Below are 26886 nucleotides of genomic sequence, written 5' to 3' on the forward strand. Positions count from 1 at the left end.
TCCAGGCCCACGTACGAATCTGAAAGGACCATCCGTAAGAGCTCCAACGCAATGTGTGTGCAAGACCAGGACTTCTGGTGATGGTGGGCCGCGGGCCAGACGCCATTGTGGAGGTAGGTCAAACGTTTAGGAGAATCCCCCAAGGTGGAGTAGATTTGTAATATGGGAGTAATTATTCATTAGCATCCATCCAAGCGCAGACATAAGGCCATAAAGGACAACTACATAGCTTTCAGAAACTTCACAGTTGGAACAAAAATTCGTCCTGATCTGGCCTCCCGGTCAAAGACGGATTTAATGCGTTAGCATTAGAACTCTCATGTTGAAAAAAAATCTGTCCGTCCGTCTCAAGTCTCGGCTGGCAGATTGCAGAGTGGGAGAGGGAGGCAATGGGCAGAAAAGAGAATAGAAAATCCCCCTCCACTTTCAGGGGAGTAGGGAGAGGGACGGCGACGTGTGGAGAGGGGGTAAGGTGTTTCTCACGGTAATTAACGTACTGGATCACGCCACCCGCTCGCACAGTCTGAACCAGTAAGCAGCCATGGCTGCTTCGTCCAGGCGAACACTACAGTAGGATACAACTTACCACTGAGCCGCTTAGCTGTTGTCTGTGCAGTCCCTCTGCGACAGCTGGGTGCGCATGGGTGGCAGGTCGGTCACGTATGTCACGTGAAATTGCGACGTCACAACAACCTGCCCACCGTGGCAGTTCAATTAATGATTAGTCATGAGAGGTTGCTCGGGAAAAGCAACCTTTTGTCTAACAAGCTCCATCGTGGCAGCACCTGCCATCACAGGGCAGTAGTGCATCACTGCGCCAAGAGTGGTATGAGGACCCCCCAGCCATTTACGAATGTAAAGAAAAGAAGCAAGAAGGACCCACTCTACGATTTCACGCAGACAGCCTGTTACACATGCAAGCGAAAACACTTGCAATTTCTGTCACCACCGCACAAAAACCTGTGTCAAGCCATCGCGGCAGCTGGAGCGACAGGTTCCAACAAGTTGAAAATTTTTCACCGTGACGCGCCGCTCAATCACTCGAACGTTATCATCAGCAGCGTCATCAGCTTGACTACGCCCACTGCAGGGCAAAGGTCTCTCCAACGGTTATCTTGCCTTCACATTACATGCCCTGCCCAAGCCCACTTCTTCCTCTTGATTTCGACTAGGATGTCATTAATCCGCGTTTGTTCCCTCACCCACTCTGCCCGCTCACATGTGAATCAGCCTTATTTGACTGACGCCTGCTTGACCTTCAAAACCAAGCCTCGACCCGATACTGAAGTGAAAACCGAAGTGCTAGCGCACCTACAGGCTGGTTCACATACAAGCGACAGAGTGATTGAGCAGCGCGTTGCAGCAAAATTTCCAACTTGTTGGAACCTTGCCACTCACCACTGCGACGACTCAAAACAGGTTTTTGTGCCACAGCGGAAATATTCGCTAGTGTTTTCCCTTGCATGTGAAATTGGCTTAATTTGCATTTGGCCTAACCATGCTAAATTGTTTGTCATTTTCTGTTCAACAACTTAGTTTCTGTGACCCTGGACCAAGATGAATTTCTTTCAACTACGAAGTTCCTGCTTGGGTCGATGCTAATGAGAAATTGCTTTCTTTATTACACTGCGGGGGTTGCATCCTGCCGTGAGCCATATTTTGCAGACCATTGTTCTAAACCATCAAACAATACCAAGCCCAAGTCAAGGATACTCAACACTGTGTCATGCCCCTTCACGTCATGTCTACACTGCTGACCAAGAAAACAAAACTGGTGCACTGTATTAAAAATTAATACAAGCAAAATGGCTAGAGATTCATGTCTGCAGTTTATGCACATAAAAATGAAATAAACCCATTGATTTCATTACCTAACAAGTGCATTAAATGTCTAACCCCGTATTCCTGTATTCACGAACGAACCTCTCACTTGTCCCTTTTCTTGCCAGTGCCTTAACGTGTCTCAGAAACCAACCTTACACTTAAAAGACCTTTTGAGGACCTCATTGCATCGAAAAGGAAGCTGTATCCTCTATATCCAGCATTCAGTTGCGAGTGGCAAGCAAATATGTGTAGCTCTCATCTCACCATTGTGATTTCATATTTACAAGGACATGCCATGCTCCACAAAATTTGACTTGGCCTGCATTTCATGGACCCACTCTTGAAACACACTGAAAAGCTCACTCAGACAACAATTAAGAACAGACAACTTTTTAAACTCTCACATATATGGTCATGTGCTGAGTACATTGACACATGGCCGGGGAAGATAGGAGGCTACTGGATTAATTTCAACTACCTGAAGTTCTTTAAAGCACACGGTCACCTGCTGCATTGCAGCTCATCTAACTGCAGTCACTGGGGCTGCATTTCAATCCCTCGATCTTGGCTCAGCAACCTCAAAGCCACAGAATATGTGGACTTCAGTCGGTAATTTGGTGGGAATGAATTACCGCAGCAGTTGCATCTAGCATATTTGACAAGTGCATGTTCACTTCTTTTTTTATTGTACTTCCCAGGTTCAGAAATCCGCTTGTACAAGCTCACGCTCACATGAACAGAATCCTGTTCCAGCCTTTCATTCTTTTGCTTAGTGGCATAAATCTTTGCACTGTACCAAACCCCGAAAATTCTGCAAGCTTCTTTTTAACCTTAAGTGTGGAGCATTTACTATTGTTAGGATCACTTACTATTGTTACTTATTTGGTGAATGATTCCTGGTCAGATACGGTATGTTACTGCCATCACATGTGCAGCGACTTATTTAGCTGTTTCCTACGCTTATTTGTGCACTTGTATAATTCAAATGCATTTGAAAAATGTTTTATGCTTTAACCTATCAAAAGGAACACATCTCAAAGACAGGGGAGCAACAATGTAAACAAGCACGTTGCACTATGAGCCTTATGCTTACAAAACGAAAACCAAGTCATACACCAACATTTTGTGGGGGTTGGCCTGTGCATTGCAGATACTCGTGGTAGTGGCAGTGAGGACGAAAGATAAAATGCAGGTGACACAGCAGGCATTTTGTAGAGGAGGCCGAATTTCAGCATGCCTCACTAAGCAATGCCTAAAGTCCCTTTAGTGAGGTCATGCACTTCCATGCTCACGCTAAACGAGATGAACAGTCTGTGCACATATGCAATCCACTATATTTGAGCTCAAATATGATGTAAGCTAAAAGGGACATTGGGACAAGTCATTTTCATTCCGTACATCTGCTGGTCTTCATGTACCCGCAATTACCCATATCACAAAAAAAGAGAAGCCGAATTTCAAAACAACATAGTTTTTTACTGAGCAATAATCCCTTGGGCACAATATGTTGTACAAGTAAATGGCACATTCATCCTGGCAACTCATCGGCCAGGTCAACAGTACCAGCCACACACTGGAACAGACAATGCACAAAAATTAAACCAGCTGTTTGAGCACCCCGCACAACAATGCACTGCCAAACCCAAACAGCACTCCCACACATCACTTGCAACAAAACATCCCAAATAATTTCAACCCTGCGATTACTGTCAAGCCATTGCACTTTCTTGTAATGACATAATACAATGCTTTCTTGAGACTATATATGCCTTAGATTGCCAGTAACCTTGTGTTGATTAAAAAAAGCTTGGTCTGCAGAATATTGAACGCAAAATAGAACCAAACAAAAAAAGTTCATCCATGGCATCAAACAAAAAAGAGCATGTCTGCTCTCATGAGAACCAAAGTCGAATTGTGCCTCAAATGATGTGCAAGGCAGTCACTAGCAGGACAAGTACGCCAATAATTTGTGTAAATGAGAATATCGCTATGAAATATTTAGACAGGTACGAAGAGAAAGACAGGCACGCTTAGATGCAAACATTCTTTCAAGCGGCCACGGCTTCAAAGATATGAACTATTACACTATTTCTCTTAAACATGTTCACTAATTACTAATTAAACAAGTGTATCTCTCCATTCCTTGGCATGCCAATTGAAGCTCCAAGGAATAAAACCACCACAGCGGTCAAATTATTAAAATACTCACTCAAAGACTCTCTATCAGGGAAAACAAGATTCAGAGTCTTCACGCACGAGCACAACGTTGCCTGTGACCCTGCTAATGATGGCAAACCTTTGGTTGGAGTCCATAGACTCCCAAGCACTGTTAAGTGCAGTCTCAGCAAGGCGATCATACTCAGTTCGTTCTCTTTTGCCAGATACATCTTCGTGCTTTGTGAACACAGTCAAAATGTATGTCACATTTTTGTACCGAGCATTTTCCTGGTCACATAAAGGATGCAACATCATTGCTGCATCAGGGTTCCACTGTTCAAGGTGTGACGCTACCATCACATGTCGCTGCCTTTTCTCTACCACTTCTTTGCACCGATTGTCAATAATATGCCGTGCTACATCTTCAGAGACTAATAACTCATCAGCATCTATAGTACCATAATCTCCACCATCATCGAATGTATACGACAAGGCTGTTGCTACTTTTTTGGAAAGGCATGTTGCAAAACGTTCATTTTTGACAGACGCAAGAAATGTGATCACAGCAGGGCCTGTATAAAAACCGGTGTCATTGAGCATGTCCACAACCGAGCTACGTATGATCTGCCAGCTATATTCTGGCTGCGCTGTATAGGTGTCCTTGAGCCTACGAAGGTGTTCTCGTAATGTCAGAAGCCGCCCATCTGCCAATGGTACTGGTGCTGACGTTTCATTAAACAGATACTGCACAAGTAGTATCAGTCCACAGAAAACGGCTGCAGCACAAAATATATAGTATGATTGCTGGCCTTGTGGTGGTACTTTTTTCTTGAGCTGGGCCGGTGAGGGACTCCTGGGTGTAGATCTCCTCCCTTCAGGTCTCTTCCTGTAGATTTCTTCCTTTCTTCGGCCAGGGTAAGATGGTTTTGTATCACTTGGTCTACATGCCTAAAAGAGAATGAATAATAAATGAGTAAAAAATTAGCAGGAAAATAGATGCCTCTTTAATGAAGACCAACTGAATTCCTATCAAACAGATGAAAAAGTAGAATTAATCCGAACCTATAAGGTTCCTCAAAAAGGCTGCAACTTCCACAATGTTCCCCATACACAATCTATATCTTTATATGGTCCATTTCTTTGCTATCCATAATAACTGGTAAAAGATTTCTATGTTTCCTTGCTAAAGGTGTTTAACAAATAATAAATAGTTGACAAATCAGTTGCTATTTTCTTAATGCACCTGCTGTGAGCAGCACACAAACAGTATAACTGCTATGTCACAACAATATCATCTATTAAATAATGCCAGTTTAAACAAGTTAGCAAGCAGCACTTCAAAAAAATTCTCTGCCAACACTGCCTCAGTGTTCGACTTTTGAGTGTTAGCTAGGGGAGTTCGAATGTTTACACCAGTGTGCTCAGCAAACATGGAGAAGACCAAACCCAAACCTCCGCGGATGTCTCCTTTCCAGAAACATCCCTTCTAAGACACAAGCAGCACCATCTACCCCATGGATTTCGCACTGCTATTGCGATTTACTGCCACCTTTGCTACACCCAGTATATTTCCTTGTTATATCACTCGAGGAATCATTTGACATCACCCCGGACCCCCTGCGACAAATGATTCAGCCATAATGGCTACCTGAAAGTCCTCGGAGTGCACAGTTTGGGGGCAGAAAGGTTTTCATTGCGAATCCTACACATATTATGGGCTTAACCTCAATTGTTAATTTTATCCTCAGGAACATGCCAAGTCATTTAACACCACCTGGAACATTCTGCGTCAAACGATTAAATTTGGCCCCAAATTTTATGCAAATGATGGTCCCAGAAGGATCCAACTTCAATGGCCACTATACTGGCACATATATAACGAATCAAAAGTATAGGTATGAATTGAGGCGCTATGTGCCCACTGTTGCTCTGATATAGTGTGGTCACGTGGTTGCTATTTGATCAATTTGACCTTCATTGCAGACAGATGCATTCTTGACAAACATAAGCAGTAAGAGCTAATGCTCTTAAAAGAATAACTGAACAAATAGCAAGTCACAGACATAAGAATGTCACAGTACTACTCCCTTTGACAAAAACCTAACATACAATCTGCATGTTTCAGAGTCATTAGTGCACCAATCCTTAAAGGGCAATTTTTGGAGTTCCTCCCACATTTTGAGTTAATTATTGCATCATAATCATATTCCTTGAAGTCTCTTGCTTCCAGCAAAAGAAACCATTTCTTCGAAACACCAAGTAGAGTGAGCAAGTAAAAACTTTATTAAGGAGAAGGCCTTTAATGCCTCATCGTTGTCGACAGAAGGTTGTCACCAGAGGTGTCACGCTTTTTTCAGTCAGACCAGATGATTAAAACATTTATTGAAAGCCACAATGCCTGAGTTGAAGGGAAGGCTGATCGGGTCCCTAGACCGGGACGCCGTTGGCAAGAGCCGCTGCCCGTGCTCTGGCGACGAGACCAGAAAAAAAATCTTTCTGCACGATGGGATTCGAACCACCATCCTTCCGTTCCGTAGCCGAGCGTGCTAACGGCTACGCTACTTCCTGCCAACGCATATGTAGCTCTCCTTGCCTAGGGCGCTGGACGCTACTTCCTGCCAACGCATATGTAGCTCTCCTTGCCTAGGGCGCTGGAGAGTGTTTGCAGAAAGGCGTTGAATCAGACGGATGCCTCCCAAACACCCTCCAGTGTCTCCAGCATTTAAGATTCCCAAACAATTGTGTACTTAATTAACATCTTAACCACACATCAGCAACACCATGCTAAAGGCTTTCGCCTCACTGCACTTTAGGTCAACAAAGAGCCCCCCTGAATTTTTGTCAGCTTTGGGGGGTGGGGTTATTGGGTTATTCTAGCTGCTCCAGTTTTCTTCTGGCGACGACCTCTTGTGCCCTCATTGTCGCCGGATCTGGATGGTGGGATACGAGCTGGCGAGAACAGCTTGCCATTCTTTCAGGGTAGAAGATGTTTCTAGTTCTAGTGGAGGTGGATCCTCTGGGCAGTCCCAGATCATGTGATCTAACGTGGCAGGGTTTCCACATAGATGAAAGTACGGATTAATTAGTTCTAGAAAGATGTTCGCATACGCCTACTGGTTGGGTTGCGATTTATTTTGTAGTCTTCTCCAAGTCGTAGCTTGTACTTAGTGAGTCATGTGGAGGGGGCAGACACACTCTTAGGTTTTGTGTAACCTCCTGATGAGAGTCCAGAGTCTCGCTTCTAGAGGTGCCCGGTTCAGAAGTCGACTCATCTGCTCGGCTGACAAATCCTCGAACATACTGATGAGTGGCTTCGTTCCCTGGGTTACCTGAGGGAGCCAGAACCCATACAAAGTTTACTTCTCTAGTGCTTTTTGGGCATTTGCTTAGGCCACAGCGAAGATATGGCGTTTCACGTAGTTGCGTAGGGCTGTTTTAGAGTTTCTAAGCATAGTCTTAGCTCCTGCTTGCATGATCCCTAGGGCAATGATGGCCTCTTTGGCTGTTGCTGCACTGTTCGTTATTATTGTGACTGCAGTCGTGCGGGAGGTTCTCACCGGACAGATGGCAAAAGCCATTTTTCTACCTATAGTCGGGTACAACTTAAGAAGGCAGCGGCTTTTCCTCGTCTAAGAACCTCCCTCCAGCCAATGGCATCGGCCGATTCTCATGACCCTGCTAGGGTGACAATACAGGGAGTGGTGTCACAATGGAGAGAGGGGTTTATCCCCGACTATGGAGGGAGAGGACTATCCCCTTTCGTCTGCCACTCCTTGCATTGTCAGGCTAGCAGGACAATGAGAATCGGCCGATGCCATCGGCTGGGAGGGGATCCTTTGAAGGGGAAAAGCCGCTGCCTTCTTAAGTTGTATCCGACTACAGTTGATATTCCACCGCGTCTAAGTAAACGGCATTTTTGTGTCTGTCGTACTGTTTGCTAAGCACTTTTGACCTGGCCCCTCTCCTGGCATCATGTTGCCCCACGAGCATGTTTTTTGGGAGCGGTTTTAAGCGAATGAGCTTTCCTATTTCCTAAGTATTGTTATTAGTGCAGAAGCAGGGGAGTGTCCTATCTGCATATCTAGAGTGTTTAAAATTTTGAGTCCCGCCTTGGTTTGTCTGAGGCGTTGTTTTTCTGCCATGAGTGAGGCTCGTGGCCAGGGACAATGCTCTGGTTGATGCAGTGAAGACATCACAGACATTATAGGGAAAACACTTGTACGCGCGTTCAGTGGCTGAAATAGCGACTGGAAACATCTGCTCGGTTTATAAAATGCCTAAGATGACCTAACAGAAGGCTCAAAATTTGTTCCTCCCATGGCGAGCGGGTAATAACCTGCGATTAATGTTTGTGATGCTGCCAACACAGTGTTGTCCACAGAAATCGCCTGAACTAATGCTACAGAAACAGCAAATTTTGAAATCGATTCCTGCAGGAATGAATTGCTGTATGGCCGTCAAACTTGGTGAAATTATCAGTACGAGGTGAAAATGATCAGGACGGGGAGGAAAACCTACAGTAAAAGTTTTCATAAGAACACGTGAAACTCGAAAAACTCCCCAGACTTGTTAATGTTTGTGACATGCTTACGTAAACAATTATTAAAAAAGTCGAGCAGATGCCTGCACTAAGTGAAGGCGACGTACCATTTTCTGCTGAAGCACACGGTTTTCAAGCATTTAATGTACTGGGTGTTACGAACTATTCAATACAGATCTTTTTTTTTTAAAAGCGACAAATGATATGCTGGTGCAGTCTGTGCAGATGGATTAAACAGCAAGGTGGGCATAATTTACATGAGAAAGTGTAAGTGAAAGAGGATTAATAAAAACGTAACGAATAACTTTTTGAAGTTTTGGTTTTAGGGTACAAGATTATTTTGGGAAGTTGAAAAGTGTCAACAAAGAAAGAGAACCCGCTTTTTTTTTTAATTTATAAATCAGCAATGTGAACATGCAGCGCTGGCAGACGAGGGACGAAGAAGAGACGACAAACGTCCTGTGTGTGTCGTCTCTTCTTCGTCCCTCGTCTGCCAGCACTGCATGTTCAGGCAGCAAAAAAAGATGTCTTTGAATGCTCCTGAAGTCAGCTTTCCCACATTGCACATTCATCAAATGACCCTGCTGCCTGTGGTGTCATCATGGAAACAGCATCAACCTCTTCTATGTCAAAGTAGAGGTTGGACTTCTCAGTTTTTATTTTTCGAAAATTCAGTGGACTTTTTCTGATACTGACTTACTGATTTACCAGTAATTAACGTACAAATAGTAGTATATTTGGAGCTGTGCTTGTAGAAGAGTAACTCAAGATAAATGAGATAGCCGGCAGACAAAAACGGAAGTGTAACTTTACTTCTAAGAACTAGGCCGACATGTTATCATCGGGTTGTCGCGCTAGGTTGTGAGCAAGGGTGGGGCATCACATGGTTTACGAGTTAATTGCAGTGATGGAACTGCCGCTCATTGTCCGCGATAGCCAGAACTTACTTTTTTGTGACATCCATGCACAGTTTGCTGTTAGTGTCCTACATGCAGTTGATTAACTTACTTTACTGACTAACTGCTTTGCCGGTGATGACAGTGAACAAACACTTCTCAGAAGGCAGCGAGCAGTTGGTGCTTACCGGTCTGCAGAGGCGTGTAAGCTCGAACCACACAACTGCGCTGCTTATCCAACTATACCACCATCACATCATGCCCCTAGCTTCCACACATAGTTAATTTTCAACTCTGACTGAGTGTAATTTGCATTACAGCCAGCTAGCTATGCCTTGCACGCCAAGAATACTGACATTTGTAAGCTAAAACTGAATTTCGACAACTGAATTCAGCGTACTTTTATTGTGTCTCAGTTTAAACCGAAAAGTCCAACTCATAGTCATAAGACACACAAACTGCATAAGTATTTCCTGCATTAAATATTCGAGTGATGCCACAGATCAACGCGCAAAGTGGGAAGGCCAATCAACAAGTTTTATAAACCGCGCATTTCATGTTAGGTACCTTGAGCCAAAATGCCAATTCCAGCACTTTAAACTGAGCTTGCCATCTGTCTTGATGATCGTCAATATTGCAATATAACGTTCCACACTAAGACCGAAAATGAGAATGATTAGCAAATTTCAGTTAACTGATGGCCAGTACTGCTGCACACTCCACCTGTACAGTCGACACCGAAGTAACTTTCATGGCTTCCAAAGAAAAATTTGTACTGAATAACTTAAAGCGTTTGGTACACCCAAGCACTTTGCACAAAAGAAAAAACTAGGTCACGTTTAGACAAACATTGGAAATGAGAAATCCAAGCAACCTTTCCAGCAGTAATGTAACTTTTTCAAGGCCTCAAGCGTCTTTCAAGAACAGCTTAATTGCCATAACATCCGTCTTCCAACAGAGTTAAGACTATGCCAAAATGAGTGCCAAGGGCAGAATTATCACACTGTGATGGGAAGGTTAAAGCCACTCAGAATAGCAGTCTTATCTTAGTACATTAAGCTATCATACACTTTTATTTTAAAGGTGCACTAAAGAGGATTCTGAGCTTGTTTTCTTTACCGTGGGAACTCGATCTGCATACTCCGAGCATTCTCAGAAACTTCCGAATTATTGTCCTGTGTGACCAAGTTCCCTATTAAATTGAATTAAATGCCCCGTTCCTGCTTATATTTTCAACTGACCTCCGAAAAGAGGAGGAGTCAGCCAACACGTGAAGAGCAAGTTTCTGGGCTAGTGGCTTCCAGCCAGTCGCATGGCGGCTCGCCGCTCCGCCATCGGCGGAGTGATACATAGCGATTGGCGAAAGCAAAGAGTCCACATGTATTTTTTTCCATGGACCTAATTTGTGGCTATGTAGCCTGCGACTGAAACTATTTATTCATGGAAACCTTAAAAACAAAACAAAAGCGAAAGAGAAGCCACCATGCAACTGGCTGAAAGGAACTCAATGCGTTGGTCGACTCCTCCTCCTCTCAGCGGTCAGTTAAAAAAAAGGCGGGGGTACGACGTTTAATCCGATTTAATCGGGAAATAGGCCGCACATGACAATAATTCGAAGTTTCTATCACCGCTCACAACGTGTAGATCGAGTTCCCACGGTAGAAAGACGATTTCAGATTCCGCCTTAGTGCACCTTTAAAGGGTCCCTGCAATGGTCTGCACAGAGGGTAAAAAAAAAAAAAAAGTGACTAACAGTTACTGAATCGTCCACAATACTCCCGCAAAAATTTTTGATCCAGCTTATGCAGTTCGAGAGATATCGGTGATTAAATGACCCTCTACCCTTTCCTTCTCAACTCACACACTGGTGTGAGCCAGAAGAATGAAAATAAAGATTACAGGCCGGAATCAGGCTCCACCCATGAATGCATCACCCGGCTTGGTTGTTTTTTTCTTTTCCCCACTCACTGTCCTGCCACGCCATGCAACAGAGGGGAAAGTGGAAGGGTGCCGGCGCCATGTATCGCCGTCTCCAGCCGGCTGTGCACCCCACTTCTGTCATCTACAAACGCTGTTGCACTTTTTGGAGCACCAATGAAAGCCCCTTGCAACCGATATCACGCAAGCCCAGGGGTGGAAGCAGGCTCCAGCTTTCTGGAGCAGGCACGGGAGCAGCAAAAGCGTCATTTTGGAGCAACTTTGGAGCAGCAAAAGGCCCATTTTGGAGCAGCTTTGAGCAATTTGTAGGCTATTTCGGAGCACTTTTGGAGCAGACTTGAGACATTCAAATGCGACTGAAAGCAATTTTGTTTGCAACTAGTCCAAAAACTGCATAAATATTGATCATCAATCCTACAGGCCAGAATTCATTTAAAGGTCTGCAATTGTTTTAAAGATATTTGCTAGAGTTCATAAAAAAAATAATAGACACGTGGCAGCTGCTAAAAACAGTAGTTGCAGTAAATTAGCTGTTCTCAATTTCAGTTCAGAAAAAAAAGAAAACAACATAATGGTGACAGTTCGTCAAAACTGTCAAAAGAGTGCAGCAGAATCTCGAATATACTATGCCAGGTCCGAAAAAAAAAAAAAGAATCAATACCCGCCAACCGGTGGATTTTAAAATTCGGAAAACTGCCGCAGCCAAACCAACAAGAAGGTACTCACATAATTTGCGCTCTTGCGTAAATGCGCACCAAAATTTATTACCCAAGCGTATATGAAAACAAATGCACCATCGTGCACGCGGGTGCACGCTAGGCAGGCTGTGGAAAATCTGCACGATCGCGTTGCTGTGTACGGCTGTGAAAGGTGGAGTAGCGAGGGGACGCCGGCCGCGCCGCTGTGAAGCTGTAACCCCGTAATTGGCCAGGCCAAGCCAAAGCAACGTCAACTGCGTGCGAGGTACGAGCACGACGGTACCTCCCATGACGGGTAGTAAGCCCGGTGTCCATTCCCTGGCAGCTCCACGCGTAAGAAGTTCGTAATTCGTGTTAAATTAGCTCCGGTAAATAAAATTATATTCGCGTGCAGTTTACCCGTCCCACTCGCGCTGGCAGTCGCTTTCCAGGACAAGGTGTCCGGAATCCTAAACAACCGAACCGTTGTCGGTTCGGTCTGCAGCTAGTCAGCCGGGCCTATCGTGAGGATGCCGTTTTAGCATCGTTTATCTCCATAGGAGGAGGCGGAAGAACACTTATTTCCGCCGAATATGGCGCGGCAGCCACCTCCGGGTCCGCACGCAAGCGTACGGGGAGACAGTCTGTCGCACCGCGGCCGGAGGACATCCGATCCCGTCTAGAAGAAGAGGTCTTCAGCCTCGGCCGCCAGGCGGACGCGAAGCGCTGAGTTTTTTCGTCGGAGCTTCTTAGCGTGGTCTCCCATTCATTACTAGTTTCAATCGTGTTGCGCTCTGGGGTACGAACGCACTCCATATTATGTGATCTAATGTTGCCACGTGGCCGCAAAATTTACAAATTTCGGTTTCTGCACCTGTCCCCAGAGTTTTTCCTTCCAAGAGCGAACCAAGGAGCGAACCCAACTGTCGATGCCAATGCGGTTGCGTCCATTTCGTAGTGAGCGCCCAGTGTTGCCCAGCCGACAATAACACTCGGCTAAATTTGGCCCTGTATACTTGCAATGGGCGTAAATTGCCGTTTAGGCGCAGCTTGGCGCAGGAGTTCAAATTGGCGCAGCATGGCGCAGCACTTCCACCCCTGCAAGCCTCATCATGTCGCGAGGAAAGATTTTTGCACGAGAAACTGGCACTAGACGTCGCTGCGAGGGACATGAATGGGAATTAAAACAAATTATTTGAAAATTATTGGCTCGCTTTTTATAACTTGCACGCGGTATGAATGCACGATTGCCTTTACTCTACGTAACACATGCATCTTATAGCCACCTTTGAAAACATTACAGGAAACCTTAAAAGGGACCCTGAACCATCTTTTGAACATGGTTTTACAAGACACAATGCACTTTTGTACGAAGCACAACGTTCTGCTTTGCTCTATATGGTTTATGCCAACAATCCCCAAGGTAATGGTGACAGCAGGGTGACCAGCATGCTGCAGCCTTACACAACACATCACTCTCACAGGTGCAGGTCAGGGGAGAACGGAAAAATTAATTTCCCTGCTCTTTTTGCGCATAGGAGAAATAGCCTTGAAACAACTCTGTTCATGATGAACCCTCTCAATCCAAGGCAATTCTCAAGGTCAACAAACAGGTGCTTTTATCTCCTTTGAGTGTAGCACCCTCTCCTGTAACGTAAGCAATCCTCCCCTATAACTATTTGCATGTACAGATTTTATGCATGCAGCCTGCTTTCTCGAACAAGTTTGACATTCTTTGCACTGATTAGTGTAAATTCATTTTTTTCATTATATCAATTAGCCTGATTCCACGACGAAATTTTGGGACAATCTGCAAACTTCATAGCAGTGATGGCCAATATATTTACGACTGTACCAATTGACAAGTGAGAATAAAGCCGTTCAGATAACTATCAAATCTGAATTTCACATTATTATAATAGAAACTGCATGGCCATGATATAATAATATTCAAATATGTCTTTTAGTGAACTACAATTATGCTGGCTAGTAAATAATGACCAGAAGTTGTGGGGACGCCTTCGTCCCCTGCGTTCGCTTTCCCGCAACGCACTGGTTCCCTGTGGTTTGCTTCCACGCAACGCACTCCCCTTAGTTGTGTTACTTTAACTAAAAGGGGAGGGCGCTCGCGTCGCAGCGACACCAGCGCCACGGATGGTGTTTTGCTGCACGCGTGCGGGGAGAGACGGGTCTCTTCTCCTTGGGATCGGGAAAGCTCGCGGACGTATCGCGTGCGGCTCCACTCTTCGCCGGCGGGCGACATCGTGTGGAAACATGTTCCCCTCAGCTCGTCCCGTCCGGCCTCGGAGTTTTTCCCCTTGCCCTAGCGTGGGCGAATGTTCGCTCGTAACCGTGCTGGTGAGTCGGACGTCCTCGATTCCTCAGTGTATTTTGTTGCTAGCGGCGTTATTGTTGTTATAGCAATAAATGCCTTGTTTGTGTCAGCCAGTGTCGTTCCTTTGTTCCCGCAGAGCAAGGCCCGCCGTGGTCGGCGAGCGCTCAGTAGCATACACGACCACGGGGTGGGGTCCGCGCGGTTTTGAACTGGGTCAGTCGCGGTTACACGGGGAGAACGGATCTATCTCCCCATTTTAAACGCCATAAAGTTCACTGGAAAGACTGTGATTAGGACCCTAGAGAGAGTTAGAGCATGTGAGGACTCGCCTCGCTCAGTCCCCTTCGGTTTGCTTCTTCAAGATGAGCTCTTTGTGTGAGCCAGAGGGTCGTTCCTTTGTTTCCCTCAGAGCTAAGCCTGCCCTGGTTGACGTTTCTGGACCGTCAGTCATGGTAAGTGGGGAGAATGTATTTATCCCTCTATACGAGGGGGTACCCAAAAGAAACCGGACTAAATTTTTGGTCGGCAAAGCTTCTGTGGTACCGCGTTTTGCCACTAGGAACGCATAGAACGAACATTCCAGAGTCAGTGCCGTCGTTGAAGGAGGTCAGACTAGTTTAGGCAGAGTTTAGGCAGAGTGACGACTGTTTTGTGTGAATGTCGTTTTTGCAATGGCTGATTTTCGTGAACAGCATGCGCCGGTGAAATTCTGATTTTTGCTCGGAAAAAGTTGAATGGAAACTCTTGAAATATTAAGAAAGACGCACAAGGACGATGTTATGGGGACAACTCAAGTGTTCCTGAATCGAATCCTGAATCAAAGCAACAATCATGCCAATGGAAAACTTCAAGTTCACCTCGCCTCAAGAAAGCTCGTCAGGTGAAACCAAACCTCAAAACAATGCTGATTTGTTTTTTCAACGTGAGAAGAGTCGTCCATTGAGAATTTGTTCCGCAGGGTCAGACAGTTAGCCAGGCTTTCTATTTGGATGTTTTGAAAAGATTGGGCAACAATGTGCGGTGGAAGCGGCCAGATTTGTGGCGGTTGGGCGACTGGTTTTTCCATCATGGCAATGCCCCTGCTCACACAGCCCTGTCTCTACGACAATTTTGGACCAAGAATGGCATGACCCCTATTCCTCAACCCTCATACTCTCCCGACCTTGCCCCGTGTTACTTTCTTTGTTTCCTAGAATGAAAAAAATAGGTGAATGGAAAGCGTTTCGCTGATGTTGCTGAGGTGAAGAAAAAAACGACGGAGGCACTGTCAAGCATCACAAAAGATGAATTTAAACAATGTTTTGAAAAATGGAATGAAAGATTCGACAAGCGTATCATTGCAAGTGGGGAATACTTTGAAGGAGATTGAAGGTGTGCTTAAAATGTGAACAAATAAGTTCAAACAAAAATAAGTCCGGTTTCTTTTGGGTACCCCCTCATACAGCCCCACAAGTATAGCCAAACAAATGTATATATAAATAAGTATGCTACTTAGTCCTGTGTGGTCCTCTCTTGTGTTCGTCTTGGTTGCGCTACTGTTCTTTTCTTACATAGATATCCAAGTTTTATTTGTGGCAGCGTGCACTGTACAAAGTACAATTTTTCACACATCATGCATTTCTGTTAAAATTCTGAAAATTTAGTCCTGAAAAAAAATTCAGTGATTTAGAGCATTCCTTCAATAAAGTTCATAAACTCGTCTTTACAATTTTTGACATTCTCCTAAATTCAGCCATTTGGGGCACTTAACCCCAGTGAACTTAAATTCTTCAAAATTCCTGGAACTTACCATATCTGAAACATTTCTCACAAATAACTGCTCTGGTCACACATGCGACGTCAGAAAGTCCTCTATCTCAGGACTGATAAGAATAGAGATAAAAAATTACATTTGGAGCTCCTTTAGGGGAATGCTGATTGATGAGTCAACTTTTTAACCGCTCTGCTGTCTTCAATGGCACTTTCAGGGATTCTTTATATCCTTAAGCCATTAGAACAATCAAAATTTTAATACTGTACTTTATTTTAAAAAAAGGTATGCCCATCACTATGGGTGTTTAAGGAAAATTATCACTTTAAATTTTTCAACATAGGCAGCCCCAGGAAAGGCCGCCATATAGGGTAACGGTAAGAGTGCTGTTTTATGTCATACCATTCGAAATTCATACACATTTTTTTTCCATCACTGCCATTTAAAAATTTTATGTATTTTGCTGTACAGACTTAACAACTGAAAGCTTTAAGTAGATAGCCTTGTTCCTCAAAAAGTATTGGCCCAGAAAACACTTTCAAACTAAGTTTTGGCTATATAACATGAAAATGATAGCTGTCCTAAATGTGCTCTTTGGCCCAAAAAACGCAAAAGAGAAAAACAAGTTCAATGATGTGATGTCCTTTCATTTTATTTCACAAGCTTTTTTTCCTCAATGAAAAGTTCCTCCTGAGTAGGCAGGACCTCCTCCTTTGAACCAATGCTGCTATGAGAGAAATGCTTGAAGTTTTTGCCTCTTAATTTTTTGCTTTTGAACTGCTGAGCGACCTTGTTCGTGCTTGGAAACTGAGACATAAGCTGAAAAGTAAGAACTGTTGTAGACAGCAGTAAAAGCAAGGACCAGTAAATAAAGGCAGCAAACTGCTCACAAAATATCCCTTGATCCATTTCTGTCAACCACAGCCTCAATTTTGTTTTGCGCCCAAAGTTAAGATTACGCATTATTTCCTCAAGTTTTTAAGCATTTCTGCTGTAGTCTCTACACAAAGCCTGAACAGGACACAAAGAACAAAAAAACCAACTGCGATATTACTTTTTCTCACTGTGCCACGCATTGAGAATGACGTTTTTGGGCCACTGCAACATCCGGCATATTCAATCCCACCACATGCCAGTGCTGACTAACCAGGGAAACAGCACCTCGTGGCCACATTTCGGCAAAGCGCAAAAGGCACCCATGTGCTGTGTGGATGTCAGCACGCGTTAGAGAAGCTCAGGTAGTCCACATCAATCTGGAGACCTCCACTACGATGACACTCATGGCCCGTGTGTCGATTCCGGATGTTGCACCTCACAATCCTTCGCACCAAAACAAAGTGGCAAGAAGAGTGAAGGTATGCGCACACACACAGAAGATGTGAAAGTGCAAGCATTATTTGTAAAGCTGTGTCCTTCATCACGACATGGCTTTTTCCTTGTAGCTGTTCATCACTACCAGCTCATATGCTTATATGCTACTTATATGCTGCTGGCGCATGTACTTGCAGAATGCAGTTGCAATAGTGTACTACCAAATGCCACACCTTCTGCAGAAGGTGTAGACGCCACAAAGGTCAGCCCTCATGCTCCAGGCCTGCCTTTAGCGATAAGGTACCCCGTATTGCACGACTTTCAAAGCAGGCACACAGCCACAACCCTCCTGGCACTGCTCACAGAGGTGGTACTGAGCAGTTGGCTTTGTTCAATACAATATTTACATGCAATATGTGGCAATTAAGAGTGTGCCATAATATTTCACAGCCCAGAGAGCAGTGACAGCATGCTGCTACAAACACAGAAATCTTGCCAAAACACAATGCAAAATTGGAGGGGACACTTAGGCTCAGCCTTAAAAGTATGACACGATAGCATTAATGGGTTAATGTCCATATATGTGAAACTGGTCATTCTCGAGTATACATTTATAAATTCCTGAGAATCTCATACCACTCCTGGCGCAAGGGTGTAGCGGTTCAGCGATGTGCCGCTGCACTGCAATGGCAGGTGACGCCACCTGTGGGGCTTGTGCAACCCAGGTTGCTGGGCTAGCAACCAATCTTTAAAGTATAGACACCTAATTTTGGTGGCATGTTTTATTCTTCCCAATGTTGTGGAAGACACTACTATGCATGGATTACCATGTGGTATTCTCCGACGACCACTAAATAATTTATAATCGAATTTTTCTGTCATGCTGTTTCGATTTTGGTTTCAACAGTCGAACGATGGCTGTGACGTCAAAGTGTAGTTATATGTCACGTGAGGCATGGAAAAACGTCGATATAATTGCTGCTTCATCGTTTTAATTCATTACAGTGCTAAAGCCAGCCTTCCTCAAGAGCCGGAATAACAACAAATGTAGAAGCAGCGTTTACATTGCAGCTTTTTCATGCCTCACCTGACCTAAAACCACACTTTGATGTCACAGTCATCGTTCAGCTGCTGAAACCGAAACCGAAACAGCACAAGAAAGAAATTCAATTAGAAATTATTTAGTGATCGCAGGAGAATACCACGTGGTAATCCATATATAATAACGCCTTACGCATCATTGCAAACAAGAAAAATGCACCTAAAACTTAAGCGTCTAAATTCCTTTAATTTAACTGTCAACTGTCAAGGTGATTAGCTTGCACACGATCCGGTAGGCAGGTAGTGAGGACACTACAAGGTCACGTGACTTATAGGTGGCCCACGTAGGTTGCTTCTTCGGGGATTTTCAACTCACAACACCAATGACGCTGCCGCCGCATCTTGTGCAGAACGACATCTTTAATGCTATCGCGTTCAAAGTGACGAATTTAACGCAATGCATGCCTTTGTGACAGGCGGTTTGCACTGCTGGTGAACGATGGTGCAACCACTCTTTGTGCAGTGAAATTCTGCTTTTTTGGAGTCTTATCACCATAGGTTACAGTATACTTCAATCTGTTTAAGACACAGCAGGAAAATATTACAAGTAAACGTGGCATTAAACAATACCATGCCACACCAGAAAATTGTGTTCTGTACATAACAGTAACCCATCACATTTGTAAAGGTTAAGATAAAGCATAGCTGCATGTGCGCGAGTGCAGTGTGTTTATTCATGGGTAAAACATTTTGTGCCCACCACATATAAGCAGGCAGGGCTGATGTATAGCACTGAAGGGGTGAGGTTGTACAGGGGCGATGGAAAGAAATGTGAACAGAGCGAGGACTAGGCGCTCCACTGTTAGCACTTCCTTTCATCACGCTTGTACTTTGGTGGCAGCAAAAAGAAGCTAGAGTCGTCCGTGATGCATTCTAGGACGACTCTTACATCTTTTTCTTGCCACCCAGATAAAAGTGCGATGAAAAGATATTCGAACAGCGGAGCACGTAGACGCCGCATTGCTTGCGTTTCTTTTTATCACGATAGTACATTAATGAGGACAGCCTTGCAGGAGACCTTTGCACCCACCCATGCTACCTACATATGTACTCAACCCATGCTGCCATAAGGCGCTGCCCCACTGGTTGGCCAATGTTTGTGGAATTCAGGAGGCTATAGCTCGCTAGGTACAAGAAACTTACATGTAATTCCTGGTCAGATGGCTCCACGCTGGCTGTGTCAGACGATATATGCTGGGCTCTGTCCGTCTCGTCTTCAGATTCATCACACACTTCCCCTGTATTAGAGCCACCAGCGGGAATCTTGTTTCTGATGTCATGAATGCCTGTCCTCACCAGGTCGTCGTCCTCACTCATTGCGTCCAGGCTGAAACACAAGGTAAAGCAAACACATGAAAATACATGCCAGCTGGCCACACTTTTTTTTATTTGACAATTAGTTTTTCCAGGAAACAAGCCCCACTTGTGGTTGTCAAAAAAAAAAAAAAACTAACTAAAAGTAAGCTTCCTGCCTTTCACCAAACAAGCTGTACAGTAAAAGCCACACACAAAGGAATATATCAAGTGTTGATGATTACAGTGATGCAAGTGCTCGTGTTGTGTTGTGTTGTCGTCTTCTTCTCTGCGTCTTTTTTGCGCTCGTCAACCATAGATGCTCATAGCACTCTTGACAAAATATGCACATTTTTACACATTGCGAGAATAAATTTAGTTTAGTTTACGGGGGTTCAACGTACCAAAGTGACTCAGGCTATGAGGGACGCCGTAGTGAAGGGCTCCAGAAATTTCGACCACCTGGGGTTCTTTAACGTGCACTGACATCGGGCAGCACACGGGCCTCTAGAATTTTGCCTGCATCGAAATTCGACCGCCGTGCCTGTGATTGAACCTGCATCTTTCGAGTCAACAGCCGAACGCCATAACCAATGAGCCACCATGGTGGCTTACACTGTGAGAATGAAGACAGCAAAAAAGTGTTAAAGGCACACAAAGGACAACTGCTTCTAAATACTGCTCTCAGTAAAAATTTATTCTCTGGCTTTTTCTGGCCACGTTGATGTTTCCCGGCAGCAAAACACACACTTATCAAAGAGAAAATTGTATATAAAAATATTCCTGCCAGTCAATTCAAACTCGTGATATCCTTACTGTGAAGGATGGGTTACTACAGTTTTGAAGTGAATGGTGGTGTAGCCTAGCCTCTGGGATTTGCGCCCAGAAATCGGTGTCGACACAAGCAGTTTACTTGCGAAATCGGGCCAGTGATGCAGACACTTGTATTTCTATTTCAATCTTTTCTATCTTATAGAAGCTCTGTTTTCAGTGATAGTGGTCTCTTTGCGATTAGAAGGCGGTACCTTATCGATACAGGTTGACTTGAATTTGTCCTCGCTGTCCAAGAAAAAAAGAGGTGCAGCAGTTATGCAGCCCATCCCTCCTCTATCACTGGCCTACTAAGGATGTTGCGGGCCAGCTGGTGGTTTTTTTATGCTACCACAGAACTTATGCCAGTGGTGCACTAAAAAAATAAGGGGGACACTTAAGCTCTGCCTTAAGGGTATGACGCAACAGCGTTAATGGTTATTACTTACTTTCTTAATTGGTACCTCTCTCCGATTAAACACACTCATTAGTATACATCAGCAGGCATGCTAGACCATGTGATACATTACAAAACACACAAGGTCTCCTTTTAACCATGTCGAACGAACGTGCCTCGGTGGTCTAGGGGTAGCATGTCCGACTCTCAACCCCAGGGTCATAGGTTCGATTCCCAACAAATTACCCCAATTCTCTTTCCAGCGTAATTAATTTACTGCACATCCTTACATGTCATAATGACATTTGAGTAGTGCTACGGCCTCAAAATCAGAATTTAAAGTTTTTCATTTTCATTCCACAGCTGAACGTGTGACGTCCAGACCCTCTTTACCAATCAGGATTTTCTCGATAAAATCAACGGTGGTTTCTCCGCTGAACGGGAGCTTAACGCTGTTGCATACCGCATTGTTCCCATCACTCGATGTGCTAAGAGATCAAATGCACCAGAGCCAAACAAGAAGTCACTTTTTAGAAGAAGCAGGTCGCAACAACCGTGACCATTAACAGGAGACCAGGGGTAAAAGGTGAAAACTTTAACCACTTCTCTGACAAATATAATTTTCAGCATTATAGCACATTAGTGCTCTTACTTGCAGCGAAAGTAAGTACACCCTGCTAGGAAACCTGTCATTCTGAAAATACCAGATATTTTTTAATTTTAATTTTAAGAGGCGAGTCCAGATAAGCCATCAGTATTTAACAGTGGAAAGAAGTCATAGTAAATAAATAAAATAAATACTGTCAATTTTGTTGTATGCATGGTGCGTCTATGTATGATGTAAATTCTATTCACAACTCAACACAAACATTCCCACCGCCTATATATTGCCCCTAACTCTACTGTTCTTACAACTGCTGGCCAAACAATCTTTGTTAGCGTCACTACTGATAATCAAATTTCGGCAGTATGTTTTCTCTCCAATAAAAAAAACGGGCAACAATCAAGATCTGAACAAAAATCTACCTCTTAGTGCAAGGCCAAAGCAGAAATGAAGGCAAAACACAATAAAAGCACCAAAAAACATAAAAGGACAGCAATTCCTACAACTCTCAGTTCCGATGCAAAAATACAACTTCCTGCTCCATTAATGTGACACAAGGCTAGGTTACGCACCTGGCCTGGTTGCTGCAAGGCATGAGAAAGGCATCGACTATTTTCCGAGTGGCCCTGTCACTTTAAGAAAAGAAAACTGACCGATGCTTACTGTACTCCCTAATGCGAAATTTGGGAACAGCTTGACTTTGCGATATACTGAAGCAGAAAACTTGGGACGACGCTTAACCTTTTCAGGCATTTTCGTATACAATTGTGTACACATTGAATTCCCAGCTTTTTCTCAATGTGTGCTGCCCCCTGCTGCGATTTCATTCATTGAGGTGAATTTAGCTCACTCCTTGTCGCGATTAAGATGGTTTTTTAAATCATATAGTGAACGCAGTAAATAACATTTCACTAAACAGTGAGCGAAGTAGGGCGCCGTCCGCCATTTTTTGTGCAGCCACATTTTTGTCACCAGTAATATTAAATTCTTTTTCATAATTCCATGTCTAATGCACATCTTCGAAACAAATTTATTTGGCGATTCTTCGGATGTTTACATAAAATTCATGGCGTTTCTATGCAGCAATTTTCATCAAATATGACACTTCATACGCAAATCTGCACATCCTTGTAAATTAATAACCTCTGATAACCTGCGCTGGAAAACTAAATAATTACCTTTCTTGAGGTCTCAATATAATATTTAGGCACAAAAATATTTGTTCCCGATGGAAACAAAAAATGGTGGCCGAAAGAGTTAAGCTACCCTTGAGCACATTGAGAAGCATTACCACTTTGCCGCACAAGGTTTTTAAGCTATCGCACTAAAACAAATGCTCCTGACGTGGTGCAAACTTTGCCCAGTTGTGGTGTAGTCTCCTGCATCTGCTGCTCCCTGCGAGACCGCGTTGCAATGTGCTTGTCTCACTGATTCGAGGAAGAAAACTTAAGACCTCAAAGGACGCGTATTCAGGTGCAGCAGGCCACGAAGTGCATGGCCCACACATTCAGTGCAGCGCGTGCCCTTTCCCATGGTAAACGGCGTATACTCCCCAAATAGCCTCCTTAGACGCCCATGTACAGGGTCTGTCCTGAAAGTAATGAGACAAGTCGCGGCGTGACGCGCGCATGCACTAGATTGGGAAAGCGCTTTTGAGGGAGGGAGGGGGCGCCTTCAGCTTCACACTGCGACGAGCTTAGTTGGCTGCGAGCAGGCGAAGCGAGTGGACGTCTTCGAGTGGGTACCCATGTTTCGTCGCTGCGTCGCGGAAACCATGGAGTGAACGTTCGAACAGCGCTACGCAGTGAAGCTTTGCAATAAACTGAGCAAGTCCCTTACCGAGTCAATCAACGTGATCAAGACAGCATGTGGGAACGATGCGATGTCCAGGTCGCATGTTCTAATGGCACAAAGCATTTACAAACGGTCGTGGAGACCAGTACTGTCAAATGTCTCAGTAGGTGATTTACTTAGTTTATTGCAAAGCTTCACCGTGTAGCGCTGTTCCAACGTTCCCTCCATGGTTTCCTCGACGCAGCGACGAAACAGGGCTCCACGCTCGAAGACGTCCACTCACTTCACCTGCTCGAAGCCAACTGAGCTCATTGCACTGTGAAGCTGAAGGTTTCCCCCTCCTTCCCCCAAAAGCGGTTTCCCAATCTAGGGCATGCACGCGCCATGCCGCGACTTGTCTCATTACTTTCAGGACAGACCCTGTATATGCTGGCTGATGGCTTGATTGCCGATTCATGGCTGACTCGAGTTGCGACTAGCAGATCTTGCACTGATTTGAACATAATCAGCCATGCACCAGTGCTACAATTAAGGGGCCCACAACCTTTACACAGGGAATCACCTCACTCGGGCAAGGCAGTGTCATTTTTCACAAACCCTCAGATGTGTGATGCCTGAAATGAAGGGGCTACAGGGGTATCTGCATGCTACCACATCCACTGCAATCACTTTTGCGCAGGTGGTAGAAGTGCATGTTCTAAGCATGACTTCCATCTGTAAATGCATTTACGAAGTCATTATGCAACAGCCGGCGCAAACTGAGCACGGCCCCTCCTGTCTACCACTGCTGTACCCTCCTCCTCCACTTTCCACCTTACACTTCCGCCTTTCTCTCTTCCACTGCTACCCCCTCCTCTGCCTTTTTTATTTCGCCCTCCCTTCGCCTCCTCCCTACTTTCCCCCTTCGCTATACTCTTCGCTGTGCTATAGCTCTGCCGGTTATGCCGACAAAGACGAAGCGCAAGCCAGGATCGGGTACTAAGAGCTGCGCTCTAAAAATACATCAGTACGGTCAGTGGCACACTTGTCGATGCCATCCTGTCGCACAAAGGAAGTGAAATTTTTAAGCGTACTCGGTTCCTGAGACAATGCTTGTGCTGGAGTGAAGGCACAAAGACCAAAATTTGCTCTGGAAATTGCACTGTGCCAATTATATAGAGCACCTATGCCAAGATTTAACTTTCTTTGTTCTGCAACAAACTGCTCCAACGCTTCAGAAAGCGTGCAGACGACCGTAGCACCGTAAAACTTGATAGCATCCACACATCTCACAATGCGCAAAAAAAAAGAGAAAAAGATACAAGTAGTGGAAGCATTCTTTCAAATTTCTGTGGTTACATGGGATTATGTTGACACACATTATGTTGTCTGTCCAAAGTATTTGCACTTAACAGCTCTTATAGGTGGCACAGTGGCAGTTCAACATGGAGGACGCAGCGGTGATAGAATTGTTACAAAAACATGTGCATCTAGAAAAGCAAGGCACACTAAGTCCAGTAATTTCCCTGTCAGCAATTTCTGGTCTTGATAAAGGAACGCAGACTTCTGTTGTTGAAGGGTAGGCAGCACTAAATACTGCCAGTGCACTCTGGCATCAAAGCAGTGATGCACACACCACACTCAGCATCACTTTTCCTTAAGACAAGTACTGTAAAAGGCCAACAGAGCTGTGAAAATGTCGAAATATGCAGGATGACTGGCCCTCTATTAGAATGGGAACATTGGTGCTACTTTCATTCTATCACTCTTTAATAAAAAGAACTATATAAGACAGCAGTTCTTCGCGTCTGTGTTTTTGCTGCCCCCGTAGCCCCATGAAGTGTGGTTCGAAGGCTCTCGCATTGATGTCCAACTGATATAAATGAAACCTGAGTGTAATATTCATTACTTCAGGTGCTTATATTGCGACTTGGAGCTCGTAGACACACTAGGGGGCCCCATTTATGTCTGCACAGTTCTAGTACACAACGTGTGGTGTTCAGCAAACTGAGCCACTTTAAAAAAAAGATAGCTAGTTAAAGTAGCCTGAAGCTGCATAGCTAACTAGGGCTTACATTTGTTTAGCTCGCAGCCGCGCCGAGACCACAACATGCAGACGTCAGCATACTGTTTTTGTTGTCACTCTTGAAGAGCCGCTGCTTGGCTACAGCCATGATACAATATGCATTTAAGGCAGAAAGGAAATCCTTGCAGAGGGAAGTGCGGTGTTCCTAACAAGATAGAAGGCACAGCTGTGCTGGTAACCGGATATTTCTGTAGATTTTTCAGAATATGTTCCACTATTACTGCAAATGAAGGCTCCATGTATTTCACAACGCTCAGGAAAAAAAGAAAGTAAAAGAAAAATAAAAGAAAAGCGCCAACAAAAATTGTACTCATGAACGTTCCTGATGAAAATACTAGACTGCAAGTTACAAAAAATGTATGAGGTATTTATGATTCTTACACAATCGGCAGTCGACCGGCAACACGCGGACGGTTCGTCCTTGTAATTAAATGAGGCCCACTGTCTGCATGGTTCTCTTTTCCAGTAATCAATTTCTATGCAGTCATGCTTATACGCAGTACAACTGTATGCGTGACCAAATTACGCTGGTGCGGTCCGCTATACTGGTGCGTTTCGTGCAGTACAAAAGGCCACCGTGACAACACTGTCACTTTCTGCTCAGACCGCGGATCACGACCTACTGTTATTGTAGGTCGTACTCCGGTATTAGCACGCTCTCTTTGCACTATAATTAGCTGAACTAACGTTCAGCTAAAAGGCAGCCAACCTAGTTAACTTTCGCTAACGATCAGGAGTTGGTTAACCTTTCGTAGTCATTTTCTTCGCAGTCTGTTCTCACCACGCGCTGCGTTTTCCCCACGAACCAAAACAAACTTGCTCAGTTATCCGTCATTCTGCAGACCTTCGACACGCGCGCGGGGCCCACCCGGTTTCACTCAAATTCCTCGTTTTCTGAAACTTTCTGGGCAGATGTTTGAACATTTGAGGGAATTGAATGCAGCAAAGGAACAGCGACCTGTGGCCCGCATCCGCTCACATTTACGGCGATAACGTATCGAAATTATATTCTTTTTGCGTTAAGACGAACTGCCAGATTTCTGAAGGAGCAGCAAACAAAGATTCTTCACATAACGCGGAAAACGTTAGTACCACCCAAGCGAGCAAGCATGTATTTATCGGCAAGCTCAATCTCTTTCTGTGCCTCCTACAGCGCGAAACTATTTTTTCTGGCGCGGTCTAACTGCCTACTGGATTTCGTACTACAATCCGCTGAAGAGTGGGCATTAGAGCAAAACAGGAAACAGAATACCTACATTAATGCAGAAGCACTGTTCAGGCAGTTACATTGGTGCGATAAAACCAGCGCGGCAGAGAGAAAATGATAAATTGATACTGCGATACCGCAGATACAGCCTCGAACACCTCTGTGCCCTCTCTTCTTCGTCAATGGC

The 26886-nt window shown here is 44.5% G+C and overlaps 1 protein-coding gene across 1 annotated transcript; it reads right to left on the reverse strand.

The window, feature by feature from the left end:
* Positions 1-2493: 2493 nt before the first annotated feature.
* On the reverse strand, positions 2494-26872 carry LOC149353220 (torsin-1A-interacting protein 2-like). The gene is made up of 3 exons (XM_089582420.1): positions 26749-26872; positions 19673-19856; positions 2494-4929 (listed from the first exon to the last, which is right to left on the reverse strand). Exons 2-3 carry the CDS (start codon positions 19844-19846, stop codon positions 4048-4050), a joined length of 1056 nt encoding a protein of 351 aa, XP_089438546.1. The 5' UTR covers positions 19847-19856; positions 26749-26872; the 3' UTR covers positions 2494-4047.
* Between the last annotated feature and the right edge of the window lie 14 nt (positions 26873-26886).

This window comes from Amblyomma mixtum, chromosome 3 (genome assembly GCF_055824585.1).
Source record: "Amblyomma mixtum isolate Tamu chromosome 3, ASM5582458v1, whole genome shotgun sequence".
Classification (NCBI taxonomy): Eukaryota; Metazoa; Arthropoda; class Arachnida; order Ixodida; family Ixodidae; genus Amblyomma; species Amblyomma mixtum.

Coding starts and splice junctions, on each gene's coding strand:
- LOC149353220 (XM_089582420.1), bottom strand. CDS start 19,846: ATGAGTGAGGACGACGACCTGGTGAGGACAGGCATTCATGACATCAGA. Junction 4,930..19,672: donor CATCTGACCAGGAATTACAT/GTAAGTTTCTTG, acceptor ATTCTCTTTTAG/GCATGTAGACCAAGTGATAC.